This window comes from Anopheles coluzzii, chromosome X (assembly GCF_943734685.1).
Source record: "Anopheles coluzzii chromosome X, AcolN3, whole genome shotgun sequence".
NCBI classification, from domain to species: domain Eukaryota; kingdom Metazoa; phylum Arthropoda; class Insecta; order Diptera; family Culicidae; genus Anopheles; species Anopheles coluzzii.
This window is the reverse complement of record NC_064669.1, coordinates 25,955,666-25,975,157: the sequence shown is the minus strand read 5'-3', so window position 1 is coordinate 25,975,157 and position 19,492 is coordinate 25,955,666. Positions and strand designations below refer to the sequence as shown.

The 19,492-nt window shown below is 39.6% G+C and overlaps 2 protein-coding genes across 3 annotated transcripts in view; both read right to left on the bottom strand.

The window, feature by feature from the left end:
* Positions 1 to 19,492, bottom strand: part of LOC125906716 (uncharacterized protein K02A2.6-like) — a 417,738-nt gene that overhangs the window by 224,287 nt on the left and 173,959 nt on the right. The gene's annotated exons all lie outside the window — the stretch shown is intronic.
* On the bottom strand, positions 17,862 to 18,940 carry LOC125906834 (uncharacterized). Its single transcript, XM_049607462.1, has 4 exons — positions 18,859 to 18,940; positions 18,566 to 18,757; positions 18,117 to 18,481; positions 17,862 to 18,017 (listed from the first exon to the last, which is right to left on the bottom strand). The coding sequence occupies exons 1-4, from the start codon at positions 18,938 to 18,940 to the stop codon at positions 17,862 to 17,864; spliced, it is 795 nt and encodes a 264-aa protein (XP_049463419.1).

Sequence of the window (19,492 nt, the reverse complement as noted above, 5' to 3'; positions counted from 1 at the left end):
ATTTTTTAATATTGCAAAATAATTCAAGCTATATTTTAACCCCAGATGTGCCTTCTACAAGTGAAATTGTTACTTATATTGATACCATTGAAGACAATACTTGTGTTGTTTGGAATCAAGAAATTGTCCCAAAAGTTTTCTTATCAAATACTATTGCCCATCCTTGTAATGGAAATATTCCTATAAAAATAATCAACCTAAAAAATAAGCATGTGAAAATAAATAATCTTAATTCAACTATAAAACCAGCATCAGAATATTCTATAATTTCTATTAATACATCTAAATACAACACTGATCACGCTAGACAAACTCTAAGCGAACTAAGCTTGAATCATTTGTCAAAAGAAGACAAACAATCAATTAAAACCATTTGTCTCAAATTCAACGATATATTTTGCTTAGAAAATGATACTCTCAGCACAACTTAACTTATTCAAACCTCTTTAAACCTAAAGGAAAATTCAAATCCTTTATATACTAAACAATACAGATTGCCTCAATCCCAAAAACCTGAAGTTGAAAAACAAGTCCAGAAAATGTGAAAGGAAAAAGTTATAGAACCAAGCAAATCAGAATGGAACAGTTCTATCTTATTAGTCGAAAAAAAGTCGACAAACGACAAACAGAAATGGTAAAGTAATTGATTATAGAAAAATAAATACTATACTACAAGATGATAAGTTCCCGTTACCAATCATTGAGGAAATTATAGATTCATTAGGTGGCGCAAAATATTTCACTCATTTGGACCTCTCACAGGGTTATTACTTACTTACTTATCCGGCGCTACAACCGCTTTGCGGTCTTGGCCTGCCTCAGGAGTGTCCGAAACCGCTCACGGTCTCGCGCCTTGGTCTGCCAGTCCGTTATCCCGGCTTTAATGGCGGAAGGGTTATTATCAATGTGAACTGAACCCCACTAATAGACCAATCACTTCATTTACCACCCCATCAGGACAGTATCAAATGACTCGTCTCCCAATGGGATTAAAAGTAAGTCCAACTATTTTCTCACGATTAAAGATAGTTGCGATGTCAGGGCTTTACCTCGAAAAGTGTCTGGTTTACCTAGATGATATTATCGTGTATGGAAGGACTATGGAAGAACACAACAAGATTCTTATAACAGTTTTCGAATGTTTAATAAAAGTGAATTTAAAACTTAACCCCATTAAATGCAATTTTCTTCAAAACGAATCAGTTTATCAAGGGCACCTTATTTCGGCCGAAGGTATTAAACCTGACCCCGCAAAAATAGAATGCATAAAAACTGGACTGTTCCATCTACATCGGATGAGGTAAAATGGTCTGTAGCGTTTGCAAACTACTATTAGCACATTCCCAATTTTGCGAATTTAACAATTGAACAACAATATGCAAGCCGTACGTTAAACAAAGCTGAGCAAAATTATGGGACAATCGATCAAGAACTTTTAGCTGTTGTGTGGGCAACTAGACATTTTCAACCTTATCTGTTTGTAAAACCTTTTAATCTATACACATATCACAGGCCTTTAATTTTCCTTTTTTCAATGACTGACCCATCAAGCCGTTTAACAAAATTTGGATTAGCACTTGCAGAGTACAATTTCACCATAATATACAAAAAAGGAAAAGAAAATCTCTTTGCAGATGCTTTATCTAGACTCAAAAACTCCGATCTTAAAACCTTGATCAACCATGTATTTCCAGTAGTGACGCGTTCAAAAACTAGGCCTGAATCAGGTGAAGCGATCCTAAATGGTATATCTAGAAATAAATATAGATCCGAAGGTAGACAAATCGAAAATCCTAAAAAAAAAATATTTTACCTTCTTTTATGAGCATGACTGACTTACGAACGAAAACGGACTTCATCACGAACGAAAACGAAAAAATTGTAACAAACTTACTCAACAAAATGAAACTTTTAAATATGAACCACGCAAACAATGAGACCCCAAATTTTGAGTGATTCAGGCCGAGGGGTATGAGGAAGCTTGAGGAAGCAAGGAGAAACGCGCTGCGATGAGAGTTCGCATTCTGTTTTACACGCGTTTTACAGTGTTTGTGTTTAGTTTTAGAATAAGTGCATGAAAGAAAGCGAAAAACAAGAAGCTTTTGATGTGTTGGTAGCATGGCTCGAAAGAACACAAACACATTGAGAACTGCAGAGCGCACCGTGCGTTACGGGTGGGTAGGAGGAGGGCTCGCGGGAGGGTGTAACTCATTCGTCGAAGAGACACTGTATTTCGACAGCGTCACTCAAATCACTCAAAAAATACACTCATTTTGCCGGACGGGAATGGGTTACCAAAACTAATTAAATTGAACAAAAACGTAAAAATTATCGATGAAAACGATATAGGAAAAAATAAATTAATTACGATCCACCATCACATACTACCAACAGCAGGGCATGCAGGGATTCAAAAAACACTACACAATATAAAGCAAAAGTATACGTGGAAAGGAATAGACCAAGACGTAAAACAAATGATAAAGACTTGTCCGCATTGCCAATATTTCAAAAACAGCACCAATTTACGAATGAATTGGTTCCAATTTAGAACCAATGCAGAAGCATTTCCTGGATTTAGTAGGTCCGTTAGTTAATTCGGAAGTCTATGAATACATATTAAGCACCCAATGCGATTTTACAAAATTGATAACTACTGCACCAATAAAAAATAAGATAACAGAAACGGTCGCCAAAGCGTTTACAGAAAATGTTATATTGCGTTATGAGATACCAGAAACAATTTGTACAGACAGAGGAAAAGAATTTATGTCAGAATTGTTCAACAACATATGCAAAATGCCGAGCAATGCAAAGGCTCGTTAGAAAACTCGCACAAAGTGTTAAGAAACTTTTTAAGAATTTATTGTAATAACAACCCTCTATTGTTATAACTGCTTTCGAATGTTGTTGATATTTCTGCAAGCCGTAGACTATTTTAGCAGCTTGAGGCGAGCGCCAAAATTACAATCTATTTGCCCAGAGATTCGATCCGAAAAGGACGTTGGTGGAGGTCCTATATATAATTTCCCCTTTTACCGCCATCCTCTTTCCATCTGACCTTTTCTTACCGTTTTGGCCGTTTATCCTTCCTCAACATTACACGACTTTGATCTCTCAAACTTATCGTATCACTCTAACTATCCTATGCTGTCAGTGCCGCTCAACTCTGTTCGTAACACTCTATTATGGATACACTGGGTTGGTTTCTACGAATTCGCGTATAATACAACTGTGCATATATCTACAAGTTATACTCCATTTTACTTATTATATGGGCGACACCCAAAGCTACCATCAAATGTATTAGAGGACGGAGAAGAGCGAATTTCCACAAACATGAACAATTACACTGAATTTTTAAAAGCAAAGCTTAGGATAGCACATAAAATAGTTAAAGATAAATTAGCTAACAATAGAAGCTAACAACAAAAAATTAATAAAATAATGTATGACAAAAATGCAAAACCAGCAGAATACAAAAAGGGAGAAAAGGTGCTTCTAAGAAACGAAGTTGGTAAGAAACTAGACTCTAAATATACTGGCCCTTATATTATATTGAAAGATTGCGATGAAAATGAAGAGGTGAAAATGGGAAATAGAATGGAAACAACTCATAAAAATTGGGTCAAGCGATTTTATAGTTAGCTATACACGATTTTTTCCCTCAGAAAGGGTGTGTAGTGTAAAACTTTTATTACCAGGAAGGGTGTGTAGTGTAGCCACGTTCTTATTGATTTTCATTTAGTTTCGTTAAGCTAGATTCGTTAGGTTAGATTCGTTAAGTTCTGTAAGTGTTAATTTGTAAGTTAATCTGTAAGTGTTAGTGTTAATTTGTATAAAAGTAATGAATAAACCCGAGCGGATCTCTTTTTCCGTTTGGACGTTCCACTGAACCAACGTCCGTTTACCTACAACATTACAGCACCATTTCCTGCGCAGGAAACTGCTAGATTTTGCGCAGCGGGGGTTAAGTGGTCGATATTGCATTTAGGCAAACACAAAAAATCGTGCAGTATTTTTAAACGACTGTTAATTGTATCACATGCACTATTGACGATCGTTTGTTTAACGACGGTTTAAGACTAGTCGTTAAAATTAACAAATGAGCTCAACACCTTCGCGATGCCAAATTCGAGAAATTTTTAACGACTCTGGTTAATTTTTAACGACTATTAATAGCTGACTTCGCGAAAGAAATGGTTAAAATTAACAGTCGTTAAAATTAACCAGAATCGTTTAAATTGCTAGAATCTGATATCACGAACGCATTGAATGCATTTGTTTATTTTAACGACTGCTCCTATGCCGTTGTTAAACAAATGATCGTCAAGAGCGTATGCCATACAAATTATCAGTCGTCGAATTATATTGCTCGATTTTTTTCCTTGTGTTTGTGTTTGTGTTTGTATACGGGAATTCGAGCAGTCGTTAACTTTTCTAACGATATCTTATTTTAACAGGAATGAATAATAAATATGAAATGAACTCGGTTAAGCCAATATGAACCTTAAACGACTGTTAAAATGTGTTAATTGATTCGCGATGCCAGTTAATATTTAATCATTTCTTTCGCGATACCGGCTAATAAAATTAAAAAAAGTGTGAAATAAATCAAAGATATCACACCGCATTCAAAAACATCCACTTCCGTAAGCTAATTATAAAATTAATGCTATAACATTGTCTCTGACGAGATCCTACATTATTGTGCCCCACCGGTAGTGTCACCTTTCCCCATGGTTGCCGTTGATGTTCATCATCCTCCTGTTGAACTACACTTAACTGGTGCTGGCAATACAGCTCGTTCCTGGCGTTCTACCGCACCAAACCGTGAGTCCGGCACACGTAACTACAGGCGAACTAACTTTATCCGTCTAGCTGAACTGCTTCAATCTACTGACTGGTCTTTCCTGGAAGGTAATCCGGATGTTAACTCAGCATTGGAACTATTTAACACAACACTACTGGCGCTTATATCTGATTGCTGTCCTCTAATGCCACCGCGTCGCAGTCCACCATGGTCTGATGCACGTTTGCACCGTCTAAAGCAAAACAAAGCGTCATGCTTTCGCTTTTACAGTACAAATGGTACAAAACACTCCAAATTAAGGTTCATTGCTGCCCATAATGTATATAGAAGCTATAACAGACAACTTCATACTCGTTATCTCATTCGAGTGAAATTCTCGCTCATCAGACACCCAACACGATTCTGGAGGTATGTTGAATCAAAACGCGGTAACAGCTCGCTCCCCGATGTTCTCACATATAACAACGTCTCCAAAAGCAGTAAGGAAGGCATATGCAACTTATTTGCTGATCGTTTCAAGGACTGCTTTACTACGGATGATGCAAGCTTATCATTAGAAGCAGCTTAAAATAATGTGCCCCGTGATGTTGTTGACATTGACGTACGCGATATTATTATCTCGGTAGATACTGTACTACGTGCGTTGCAGCAGGTCAAAACCTCATACAACCCTGGACCCGATGGTATTCCTACGGCAATCCTTGCCAAATGCCGCGAATTTTTAGCAGAGCCTCTGTCTCAAATCTACCAACTCTCTTTTGCACAAAGTACTGTACCCACGGCCTGGAAATCCTCTGTGATGTTTCCGGTGTACAAAAAAGGGGATAAAAACTCTGCTGAGAACTACCGCGGTATAACCACCTTGCCTTCTTGTGCCAAGGTGTTTGAGATCGTTATACAAAACTCGCTAATGTATCACTGTCGTTCTTATATTTCTACACGCCAGCATGTTTTCTTTCCTCGACGCAGTGTTACCACAAACCTGGTGGAATTCGTCTCCAACTGCCACGCAGCCTTTACTTCCGGAGCTCAGATGGATGCAGTATACACTGATCTTAAGGCTGCGTTTGATCGTGTGAACCATCGCTTGCTGTTGGCTAAGCTCGCCCGGATCGGTCTCTCTACTCCGCTGGTGAATTGGTTCAGGTCCTATATCTCTGAACGTAGCTACTACGTACAAATCGATGGTGTCTCCTCTAACGTTTTCGAGAGTTCATCTGGCGTCCCTCAGGGCAGCAACTTGGGACCACTGCTGTTCTCGCTTTTTATTAACGACGTCACACTGGCCATTACGGAAGCAGATTGTCTGCTTTATGCGGATGATGTTAGGCTGTTTCGTATCGTACGTAACACTTCCGACTCTCTTTCTCTGAAAAGATCGATTGATGTTTTCTCTGACTGGTGTATCAATAACGACCTGCTAATTTCTGTTGATAAGTGTACGTCAATGTCTTTCTTTAGAATAGCTAGTCCGATAAGGTATATCTATAGCATATCAGGGACACAACTACCGCGGTGCAATACGGTCAGGGATTTAGGAGTCACCCTGGATCGCAAACTAGATTTCCGACAACATTACTGTGATATTTTAGACAAAGCTAACAAAATGCTAGGATTTATTCGTCAACATTCGAGAGAACTCAATGACCCACACTGCCTGTTAACTCTGTATAAGTCCTATGTTCGTTCCATCCTCGAGTTTAGTTCTACAGTTTGGTGTCCGTTCTCTAGTGTTTGGTCCAATAGAATAGAAGCTGTCCAAAAGAGAGTTACTCGTATTGTCCTACACTTCACTCCGTGGCGTAATGTAACCCCTCGTCCATCGTATCATACTCGTTGTTTGTTGTTTGGTCTGGACACACTTGCTAGGAGACGTGATAATGCCCAATGTACGTTTTTGTCCAAACTTATTGTCGGTGAGATAGATTCGCCAGAACTACTGGCTAGAGTCAACATAAATGTCCCTCCTAGAGTGTTCCGTAACTACAGACTAATAAGAACTGACCTTACAAGACGTGCATACAGCGAGAACGACCCAATGACTGCGATGGCCCGTAAATTTAATCAGCGTTACATTTCATTTGACTGGCACCTACCTACTAGATTTTGTTGATCCGTTTTGTCATTGTACACTGCGTTAGTTATTTAAGTTTTAGTTTTAATTCAGTGATAAGGCCGCTTGTTTGGCCAATCACTTAATACAATAAACAACAACAACAACAACAACAACAACAACAACATAATGATACCATGTTTCTTCTCCATGTATATATATTTATATATTTATATATATATAAGAGTTGGGCAAAACGCACAAAAAAGCGGAACTGGGTCCGGACGATTCCAACAAACTTCGGACCCAGTTCCGAAGGGTAGGTTCAATCCTATAAGCCGGAACAGCCCGGAACCGTCCGGAATCGTCTGGAATCGACCGGAATCATCCGAAATCGACCGGAATCGACCGGAATCGTCCGGAATCGTGCGGAATCGTAGTCAATCGATAGTAGTTGTGAGTTGTGAGTTGTGAATGTGAGAAGCCAGTGTCTTACTTTTCGCTGATTTTGCTACAGTGTTTTGTTGATTCCTTCGCTTTCACTCCGTCGTTTTACTATGACAATAATAGCCGGCATATAGGCAAACACGGGGAAAAAATTCGAGCAGTATAATTAAACGACTGTTAATTTGTATCGCATACGCTCGTGACAGTCGTTTGTTTAACGGCGGCATGGGACCAGTCGTTAAAATTAACAAATGAACTCAATGCGTTCGCGATGCCAAATTCAAGCAATTTTTAACGACTCTGGTTAATTTTTAACGACTGTTAATTTTAAACCAATTCTTTCGCGATGCCAGCTAATAATGTGAAAGCTAATTTCATTTGTTTTGGTAAACCCTTTAATTTTATTGTAGACAGTGGAGCATCCGTTTGCATTCTGAACCCTTTATATCTTCCGCGCAATATTTCTATTAACACTTCCGTATTAACACAATAAGAGGAATCAACGGCATTTTGAAGACAGCCGGATTTATTGATACATTTGTTAATAACTCACATCCTTATCAAATAAATCATCATTTTTTACATCAGATTCCACATTGGAATCGTCCGGACCCAGTTCCGATTTTTTGTGCGTTTTGCCCAACTCTTATGTATATATATATATATATATATATATATATATATATATATATATATATATATATATATATATATATATATATATATATATATATATATATATATATATATATATATATATATATATATATATATATATATATATATATATATATATATATATATATATATATATAAACAAATAAATATATATACATGGAGAAGAAACATGGTATCATTATGTTATAGCATTAATTTTATAATTAGCTTACGGAAGTGGATGTTTTTGAATGCGGTGTGATATCTTTGATTTATTTCACACTTTTTTTAATTTTATTAGCCGGTATCGCGAAAGAAATGATTAAATATTAACTGGCATCGCGAATCAATTAACACATTTTAACAGTCGTTTAAGGTTCATATTGGCTTAACCGAGTTCATTTCATATTTATTATTCATTCCTGTTAAAATAAGATATCGTTAGAAAAGTTAACGACTGCTCGAATTCCCGTATACAAACACAAACACAAACACAAGGAAAAAAATCGAGCAATATAATTCGACGACTGATAATTTGTATGGCATACGCTCTTGACGATCATTTGTTTAACAACGGCATAGGAGCAGTCGTTAAAATAAACAAATGCATTCAATGCGTTCGTGATATCAGATTCTAGCAATTTAAACGATTCTGGTTAATTTTAACGACTGTTAATTTTAACCATTTCTTTCGCGAAGTCAGCTATTAATAGTCGTTAAAAATTAACCAGAGTCGTTAAAAATTTCTCGAATTTGGCATCGCGAAGGTGTTGAGCTCATTTGTTAATTTTAACGACTAGTCTTAAACCGTCGTTAAACAAACGATCGTCAATAGTGCATGTGATACAATTAACAGTCGTTTAAAAATACTGCACGATTTTTTGTGTTTGCCTAAATGCAATATCGACCACTTAACCCCCGCTGCGCAAAATCTAGCAGTTTCCTGCGCAGGAAATGGTGCTGTAATGTTGTAGGTAAACGGACGTTGGTTCAGTGGAACGTCCAAACGGAAAAAGAGATCCGCTCGGGTTTATTCATTACTTTTATACAAATTAACACTAACACTTACAGATTAACTTACAAATTAACACTTACAGAACTTAACGAATCTAACCTAACGAATCTAGCTTAACGAAACTAAATGAAAATCAATAAGAACGTGGCTACACTACACACCCTTCCTGGTAATAAAAGTTTTACACTACACACCCTTTCTGAGGGAAAAAATCGTGTATAGCTAACTATAAAATCGCTTGACCCAATTTTTATGAGTTGTTTCCATTCTATTTCCCATTTTCACCTCTTCATTTTCATCGCAATCTTTCAATATAATATAAGGGCCAGTATATTTAGAGTCTAGTTTCTTACCAACTTCGTTTCTTAGAAGCACCTTTTCTCCCTTTTTGTATTCTGCTGGTTTTGCATTTTTGTCATACATTATTTTATTAATTTTTTGTTGTTAGCTTCTTTTGTTAGCTAATTTATCTTTAACTATTTTATGTGCTATCCTAAGCTTTGCTTTTAAAAATTCAGTGTAATTGTTCATGTTTGTGGAAATTCGCTCTTCTCCGTCCTCTAATACATTTGATGGTAGCTTAGGATGTCGCCCATATAATAAGTAAAATGGAGTATAACTTGTAGATATATGCACAGTTGTATTATACGCGAATTCGTAGAAACCAACCCAGTGTATCCATAATAGAGTGTTACGAACAGAGTTGAGCGGCACTGACAGCATAGGATAGTTAGAGTGATACGATAAGTTTGAGAGATCAAAGTCGTGTAATGTTGAGGAAGGATAAACGGCCAAAACGGTAAGAAAAGGTCAGATGGAAAGAGGATGGCGGTAAAAGGGGAAATTATATATAGGACCTCCACCAACGTCCTTTTCGGATCGAATCTCTGGGCAAATAGATTGTAATTTTGGCGCTCGCCTCAAGCTGCTAAAATAGTCTACGGCTTGCAGAAATATCAACAACATTCGAAAGCAGTTATAACAATAGAGGGTTGTTATTACAATAAATTCTTAAAAAGTTTCTTAACACTTTGTGCGAGTTTTCTAACGAGCCTTTGCATTGCTCGGCATTTTGCATATGTTGTTGAACAATTCTGACATAAATTCTTTTCCTCTGTCTGTACAAATTGTTTCTGGTATCTCATAACGCAATATAACATTTTCTGTAAACGCTTTGGCGACCGTTTCTGTTATCTTATTTTTTATTGGTGCAGTAGTTATCAATTTTGTAAAATCGCATTGGGTGCTTAATATGTATTCATAGACTTCCGAATTAACTAACGGACCTACTAAATCCAGGAAATGCTTCTGCATTGGTTCTAAATTGGAACCAATTCATTCGTAAATTGGTGCTGTTTTTGAAATATTGGCAATGCGGACAAGTCTTTATCATTTGTTTTACGTCTTGGTCTATTCCTTTCCACGTATACTTTTGCTTTATATTGTGTAGTGTTTTTTGAATCCCTGCATGCCCTGCTGTTGGTAGTATGTGATGGTGGATCGTAATTAATTTATTTTTTCCTATATCGTTTTCATCGATAATTTTTACGTTTTTGTTCAATTTAATTAGTTTTGGTAACCCATTCCCGTCCGGCAAAATGAGTGTATTTTTTGAGTGATTTGAGTGACGCTGTCGAAATACAGTGTCTCTTCGACGAATGAGTTACACCCTCCCGCGAGCCCTCCTCCTACCCACCCGTAACGCACGGTGCGCTCTGCAGTTCTCAATGCGTTTGTGTTCTTTCGAGCCATGCTACCAACACATCAAAAGCTTCTTGTTTTTCGCTTTCTTTCATGCACTTATTCTAAAACTAAACACAAACACTGTCATTTTTTATTACATTCAACACTTTATTGAAACATAAAGTACACACTAAAGTACACATTTAGAATCCTTCATACTCACGAATGACGTCATACCGGGTCGAGCCAGGCGTTCACACCGGCGCACGAGACTTTGAACGAAATGCGCACCAACGCACAAACACTGCGCGCGGGACTTTGAACAAAACACGCACAACCATCTCCGGCAAAGCGTCGCGCTGTACTGGTGGTGTTGTACGCGTAGGAGGGGGGGGGGGCATACGGAGCGATGGTTCGATGCTGTAGTGTAAGCGAGACAACACGATGTGACGAGCAGATCCAAGTTGGTGAGCTCGCTGAAAGAAGACACACACATTCACAGACGGCTCGTCAAAGCACGGTATTTGTATTGGTGTTAGTGAAGCGCGCGTGTAAAACAGAATGCGAACTCTCATCGCAGCGCGTTTCTCCTTGCTTCCTCAAGCTTCCTCATACCCCTCGGCCTGAATCACTCAAAATTTGGGGTCTCATTGTTTGCGTGGTTCATATTTAAAAGTTTCATTTTGTTGAGTAAGTTTGTTACAATTTTTTCGTTTTCGTTCGTGATGAAGTCCGTTTTCGTTCGTAAGTCAGTCATGCTCATAAAAGAAGGTAAAATATTTTTTTTTTTAGGATTTTCGATTTGTCTACCTTCGGATCTATATTTATTTCTAGATATACCATTTAGGATCGCTTCACCTGATTCAGGCCTAGTTTTTGAACGCGTCACTACTGGAAATACATGGTTGATCAAGGTTTTAAGATCGGAGTTTTTGAGTCTAGATAAAGCATCTGCAAAGAGATTTTCTTTTCCTTTTTTGTATATTATGGTGAAATTGTACTCTGCAAGTGCTAATCCAAATTTTGTTAAACGGCTTGATGATTCAGTCATTGAAAAAAGGAAAATTAAAGGCCTGTGATATGTGTATAGATTAAAAGGTTTTACAAACAGATAAGGTTGAAAATGTCTAGTTGCCCACACAACAGCTAAAAGTTCTTGATCGATTGTCCCATAATTTTGCTCAGCTTTGTTTAACGTACGGCTTGCATACTGTTGTTCGATTGTTAAATTCGCAAAATTGGGAATGTGCTAATAGTAGTTTGCAAACGCTACAGACCATTTTACCTCATCCGATGTAGATGGAACAGTCCAGTTTTTATGCATTCTATTTTTGCGGGGTCAGGTTTAATACCTTCGGCCGAAATAAGGTGCCCTTGATAAACTGATTCGTTTTGAAGAAAATTGCATTTAATGGGGTTAAGTTTTAAATTCACTTTTATTAAACATTCGAAAACTGTTATAAGAATCTTGTTGTGTTCTTCCATAGTCCTTCCATACACGATAATATCATCTAGGTAAACCAGACACTTTTCGAGGTAAAGCCCTGACATCGCAACTATCTTTAATCGTGAGAAAATAGTTGGACTTACTTTTAATCCCATTGGGAGACGAGTCATTTGATACTGTCCTGATGGGGTGGTAAATGAAGTGATTGGTCTATTAGTGGGGTTCAGTTCACATTGATAATAACCCTTCCGCCATTAAAGCCGGGATAACGGACTGGCAGACCAAGGCGCGAGACCGTGAGCGGTTTCGGACACTCCTGAGGCAGGCCAAGACCGCAAAGCGGTTGTAGCGCCGGATAAGTAAGTAAGTAATAACCCTGTGAGAGGTCCAAATGAGTGAAATATTTTGCGCCACCTAATGAATCTATAATTTCCTCAATGATTGGTAACGGGAACTTATCATCTTGTAGTATAGTATTTATTTTTCTATAATCAATTACTTTACCATTTCTGTTTGTCGTTTGTCGACTTTTTTTCGACTAATAAGATAGAACTGTTCCATTCTGATTTGCTTGGTTCTATAACTTTTTCCTTTCACATTTTCTGGACTTGTTTTTCAACTTCAGGTTTTTGGGATTGAGGCAATCTGTATTGTTTAGTATATAAAGGATTTGAATTTTCCTTTAGGTTTAAAGAGGTTTGAATAAGTTAAGTTGTGCTGAGAGTATCATTTTCTAAGCAAAATATATCGTTGAATTTGAGACAAATGGTTTTAATTGATTGTTTGTCTTCTTTTGACAAATGATTCAAGCTTAGTTCGCTTAGAGTTTGTCTAGCGTGATCAGTGTTGTATTTAGATGTATTAATAGAAATTATAGAATATTCTGATGCTGGTTTTATAGTTGAATTAAGATTATTTATTTTCACATGCTTATTTTTTAGGTTGATTATTTTTATAGGAATATTTCCATTACAAGGATGGGCAATAGTATTTGATAAGAAAACTTTTGGGACAATTTCTTGATTCCAAACAACACAAGTATTGTCTTCAATGGTATCAATATAAGTAACAATTTCACTTGTAGAAGGCACATCTGGGGTTAAAATATAGCTTGAATTATTTTGCAATATTAAAAAATTATTTTTAAAATTCAATACTGCTTCAAACTGTTTCAAAAAATTTGTACCAATCAGTCCCTTGACATCAGGTGGAAAATGTGGAATCTGATGTAAAAAATGATGATTTATTTGATAAGGATGTGAGTTATTAACAAATGTATCAATAAATCCGGCTGTCTTCAAAATGCCGTTGATTCCTCTTATTGTGTTAATACGGAAGTGTTAATAGAAATATTGCTCGGAAGATATAAAGGGTTCAGAATGCAAACGGATGCTCCACTGTCTACAATAAAATTAAAGGGTTTACCAAAACAAATGAAATTAGCTTTCACATTATTAGCTGGCATCGCGAAAGAATTGGTTTAAAATTAACAGTCGTTAAAAATTAACCAGAGTCGTTAAAAATTGCTTGAATTTGGCATCGCAAACGCATTGAGTTCATTTGTTAATTTTAACGACTGGTCCCATGCCGCCGTTAAACAAACGACTGTCACGAGCGTATGCGATACAAATTAACAGTCGTTTAATTATACTGCTCGAATTTTTTCCCCGTGTTTGCCTATATGCGATATCGAGCAGTCGTTAACTGTTTTGACGATCGTTTATTTTAACAGGAATGCAAAACCAATGAACTCGGTTAAACCAAAATGAACTTTAAACGACTATTAAAAAGAGTTCATTTATTCGCGATGCCGGCTATTATTTGTGTTTAGATTAACGAAAAAAATCTTCGCTATCATGTGAGGGTTCCGTTTGTTCAGTATTATTTGTGGGTTCTGGTTGTGATATTGCCATGTTTACATTAGCTGGTATCGCGAAAGAATTGGTTTAAAATTAACAGTCGTTAAAAATTAACCAGAGTCGTTAAAAATTGCTAGAATTTGGCATCGCGAACGCATTGAGTACATTTGTTAATTTTAACGACTGGTCCTATGCCGTCGTTAAACAAACGACTGTCAAGAGCGTATGCGATACAAATTAACAGTCGTTTAATTATACTGCTCGATTTTTTACCCGTGTTTGCCTATATGCGATATCGAGCAGTCGTTAACTGTTTTGACGGTCGTTTATTTTAACAGGAATGAACAACAAATGAACTCGGTTAAACCAAAATGAACTTTAAACGACTGTTAAAATGTGTTCATTTATTCGCGATGCCGGCTACTAACTGACTTTATTTTTCATTATTGGGGCCCTTTCCGTTGTAAGTTCGTTGGCTGAAATTTCAGCTTGTGAGCTGTTTGCATTGTATAGCAATTTTCGAGCAGCTATCTATGTGTGTATTTATTTAGTTTAGTTTAGTTTAGTTTAGTTTATTAATCGATGGACTATGAAGCCCTCTCGAGTCAAAATTTGTTTACAATACACATTAGATAACGAACAGAACATTTATATATTGTTATTGTTGAACGCATTCCGAACACTTAAACGCGAAGTCAGTTCCGTTATCGTCATTCCAGGCTCGTAAATATCGTCAGCTGAATTTAAAAGACGGCACATACAAAGAAAGGGGTTGCGAGAGCCAAATGTTGTTCGGGTTTTAGCGACTGCCAGCATTTATTTATTTATTTATTTTTATTTTATTAATTGCTCGGCCACGTTGGGTTACAGCAATAGTACTTACTGACTATAGTATACAATTATTCACGAAGGAGTAGGAAGGAGTTTATGGTACGGAAAAGGAGCGAAGACGGGATCGGTAGACAGGATAGGAGAGGACAGCAGGAATGGGAAGGCGAAAGTGATTACATTAGTAAACGCTGCTACAGCTTGATTTATGTCATCATCAGTAAAGCAGCAATCGATACCGGCTAAAATATGATGAAGCTTTTGGTAGTCCAGTTTCCTAAAATTGAACATACGAGCCGTAGGTATTCGTTGAGAGGATGCAGGGCGAGAGTGCGTAAGGAGCACACTTGTCTCATGAGCAGGATGATGAAAGTCTAGCGCGACGAGTGGAACAGGTGAAGCTATGACGGGAGAGCAGCGCTCCAAGAAGGCATAGCATTGGCAGCATTGGCAAATAGAAGGTCCAATTGACTTCCGCGTATATTTTTTATGCCAGATAATTGCGGCAAACCGTTTACCGACATTCCATCAAGCAGAGAAACATTTTCACGAGATACACCAGTAAGAATGAAGTGATTAACGCACGATGCAAACACATCCATATCAAGCTCAGATAGACAGAGAGGCGTAACTCGTCTAGTTTTGTGCGCAATCCTTATACTTTTTGATAGTAGATGTTTAGTTGATCGATCGAAGGGATGAGAGAGCGAGATGCGCCGGGAGTGCTCTCGCTGCAAATTATTAACGGCGAAAGAGAGTCGGACGGATTATGTGTATTAGATGCAGGGTTAGCTTCCATCAATTCTGGTAAAGTCGGTAGTTCATGAGAATCTTCAGCCGGATCAGCCGGTTTACGCTTGCTGAAAGTACTGCGTATAAGGTAAGCTCATAGGGCCATGATCTGGCGAAATACTGAAATCAGCGTTTCGCAGTTGTGTCGTGTGGTTGATAGAAGGTGGCGAGGAAGGATGATCCGATTCACGATTAATAGGCGCAGAAGGTGCAAGGGATGCTGCAGTAGTGGGTCGCCAAACATTGACGGAGCGGGGATTTAGGTCGATGAACTCCTTAAAAGAGATCCCGCGAGGCCAGGTTGAAGCAGCCAAAGCAATAGCCCGGTGCGAATCCGGTACACCAATTTTAAAAGATACGTAGGAGAGCGTAGAAAGATCCCGGTCGCGTCGTACAAGGCTATATACCAAGATGTCGTCTGTCCCTATGTTAGAACAGGCCATTTCGCGGATCGCTTCAGTCGGAGTATCAGGAGCAATACGGGAGATAAAGACCCAAGTACGGGGTGGGCGTTCAGGAACGGTCGTAATATTATTGCAGGACAACCCTGTGCCCGATGAAAGCATAGCGCGTGTAACGGTATTGGTAGGCGATGGGTCGGGAGAGCGATCCAACAATCGACGTTTAGAAGAATTCTCACCAACAGCTTGATGGGTGAGCTTAGAGGCCGCAACTGGAATCGTGGTCGTTGAGTGCGTAGCAGGAATCGCAGAATGGTGAGCACTCGATGTAGTGGTATGCGTGGCAAGATGAGAGTTGAGCTTGTTCATTAGTGAGTTGAAGGAAGTGAGAAGCTCACGGTGCATGAGATCAAGCTCCTTGATGCCATGCTTAACTTCATCAAGCGTTGTGAGTAGTGGAGCCTGTGAGTAGTTGCGTTCCATTGAGTGAGAAGCAGTAAGTGAGTCGATGAAATCTTTCACGGAACGAATTGACGATGCTGATTCCTGTTTCATCAAAGCTATCTCGTTTCTAAAACAATCCAGTGAAGAGGAAAGTTCAAGTCGCAAGCCAGCTGATGCCGCCTGCACAGAACGTGAGTAATCGCGAAAATCGGACTGCAACGATTCCAAAAGGTAGGCAGCGTCACGAGAAAGGCCGTGCGAGAAGCGTAAAGTGTCAACGGCCCGCAAACGCTGAGCACAATCCGCGCAAGCCCAGAATAAATTTTGTGACTTCTTAAAATCATACAGGAGCGGGGTTGAAAGTCCAATGCACTTATCGTGGTAATAGTATTCACAAAGACCGAAGCACGGAATTGGATCGTTGCTAATAGCACCTTCACATTTCTTACAGATCACAGACGCCATCGCAAAATAGACCAAAGTTCGACTGGTCGGCGACGAAGTATTCTGGCAGGAACATAGAGGTGAATCCTTGAAAGTAGCTCGGGACAGTCGATGGTTCCGTTTAAGATTCCCGTGATAAATGCCAGACTGGTGTGCTCAACACGTTCGGCGAGAGGCGGGATCCCAAGCAGCAAACACCTAGTTCTGTAGTCGAGACGACGCGGCCAATCACGAAGGGCGAAGCGCGTTGCCCTCCGTTGGATGGACTCTAGCCGCGCAAGTGCCCGAGTAGATGCTGGCCACCAAACAATGCTAGCATATTCCAGCAGTGGTGTGATAAGTGCGCAGTACAGTGTCTTGAAACACATAGGATCACGAAGCTCGCGCGTCATGTTTATGACCAAGCCAAGTAGACGATTGCCACTAGCGACTACTTGGTCTATCTGTTCTTCGAAGGAGAGTTTAGCATCTAGGAGGACTCCTAGATTCTTTACACAGTTCACTCTTTCGAGGTTCTGACCATCAAGCGTATAATTAAACAGCGCTGGAGCTCTTGAACGGCTGAATGAGATTATGGCGCATTTATCGATGCAGACGCTTAGTGCGTTACGCTTGCACCAGGAGACAAATTCAGTCAAAGTGGCTTGAAGTTGAAGATGGTCCTCAGGCTCCCGGATTTCACGATAGATTTTAGCATCATCTGCGTAGAGTAGGCAACTGTAGGGCTTGCGCGACACAATTTACTATATTTTGCGTGACAATTGCGATGAGTGAATTACACGTGAACTGTATTGGTCGGCGGTCGAAAGATAAGAGAGCGACGATCGGCGCATCCGATCGCTCGCAAGCTCGAGGACCACGATCGGCGCATCCGATCGCTCCTATTCGTGTCCTATCCTTCGTGTCCTATCCTTCGTATCCTATACTTCGTGTCCTATACTTCATATTACATCGCTACCTACCTACACTAACTTAATCTTACCACAGTGTGACGCTCGAAAGTGGTGAATTCGGAAACGCAGCCAGGAGCGCAACACCACCAGTGGTGCCGAACACCACACAACTATTATCCGGGAGTGCCGTGCACAAGTCGTTTATGTAGAGCAGAAACAACAGATGCCCCAGGTTGCTGCCCTGGGGTACGCCAGAAGAGGCACCGATAGATCTAGATTGGTGGGAGCCCATTCTAACTGCATATAAACGACCACATCAATACGATTTCATCCACTTTACCAGGGGTGGTGATAATCCAAGTCTATCAAGTTTTGCCAGAAGAATTTTGTGGGACACACTGTCAAAAGCCGCCTTAATGTCCCTGTAAATGGCATCAACCTGCATACCATCATCAATGGACTTATAACAGCCGCTAACGAATTGCATCAGATTTGTCGTAGTTGATCTCTTAGGCATGAATCCATGTTGGTTGGTGCTGATGTATTTGCCGGCAGATGCTATTAATGGTTCATACATGAGGAGCTCGAACACTTTGGCGCAGGCAGCTAAATAGGTAATACCTCGATAGTTCACTGCTTCGTTGTTGCTGCCCTTTTTGTGGATGGGTGTTAGCCATGAGACCTTCCACAGTGATGGAAAGGTTCCTGTGCGCAGAGATTCGTTAAAAATCTTAGTTAAAACAGGAGCTACCGATACGGCACAACGCTTGAGAATTGTCGCTGGGATACCATCTGGCCCCTCGGAGTATGACGGCTTGAGACACTCGATTTTTTGGGTAACCAGGGTCTCGGTGACGATAGGTAGCGTGACATGAATTGCATCTGCCGGAGTGTTCACGAGTGCGGAAGCAACAGCCTCCGGATGTGTGATGTTAGAGATGAAGCTATCCTCGATGCGCGTGGCGAACAGTTCACAAATATCTAATGGCGAGTGTGCACAATTATCCTTATACCGAATAGTCCCGGGGAGGCCAGTTGACTTGCGCATGTTGTCGGCAAAGCTCCAAAAGCGGCGAGGGTACTTTCGCAAGCTTCGTTCAGTGTGGCGTATATATCGACGATAGCAGACTCTATTATAACGTCGATAAAGTGCATGAACACCATTGTAGTAAAGCCGACACGGTGTGGACCGACTAGCGCGCAAATAGTCATAAGCGGCTCGCTTTGCTTTTTTTATGGCATGCAATGTGCGGTCACCCCACGGCGGTCCGCGATGGGGCTTTTTAATAGGAGCACATTCACGCAATGCGGCCCGCATAAACTCTGAGAAATCGTTCGTGGCATGGTCAATGGATGTATAGTTTGAGCATTCAAAGGATTGGTTGAAGAAGCAGATCAGTCTCTTGAGTTTAGTAAGGTCAGCACGTGCGTAATTGAGCTTTATTTCCGTAACAGTGGTAGCGTGATTCATAGACGATGCTGTGATTTCCAAATCAAATTCGAGCGGTGGGTGATAGCAGTCTATTGGCAGCAGCGGGTGCTCGCTGACGCGTATGAGCGAAGAAGTTGTTGCACTTGACCAATTTCCGTATGTAAGGTCTAAAATGCGCCCCATAGAGTTAGTGTTGTTATTAAGTTGGTAAAGCGCATTCTGGTGCAGTCCATCGACGAATTGGGCGCTACGAACTGAACTAGTATGAGGTTCAAAAAACACAA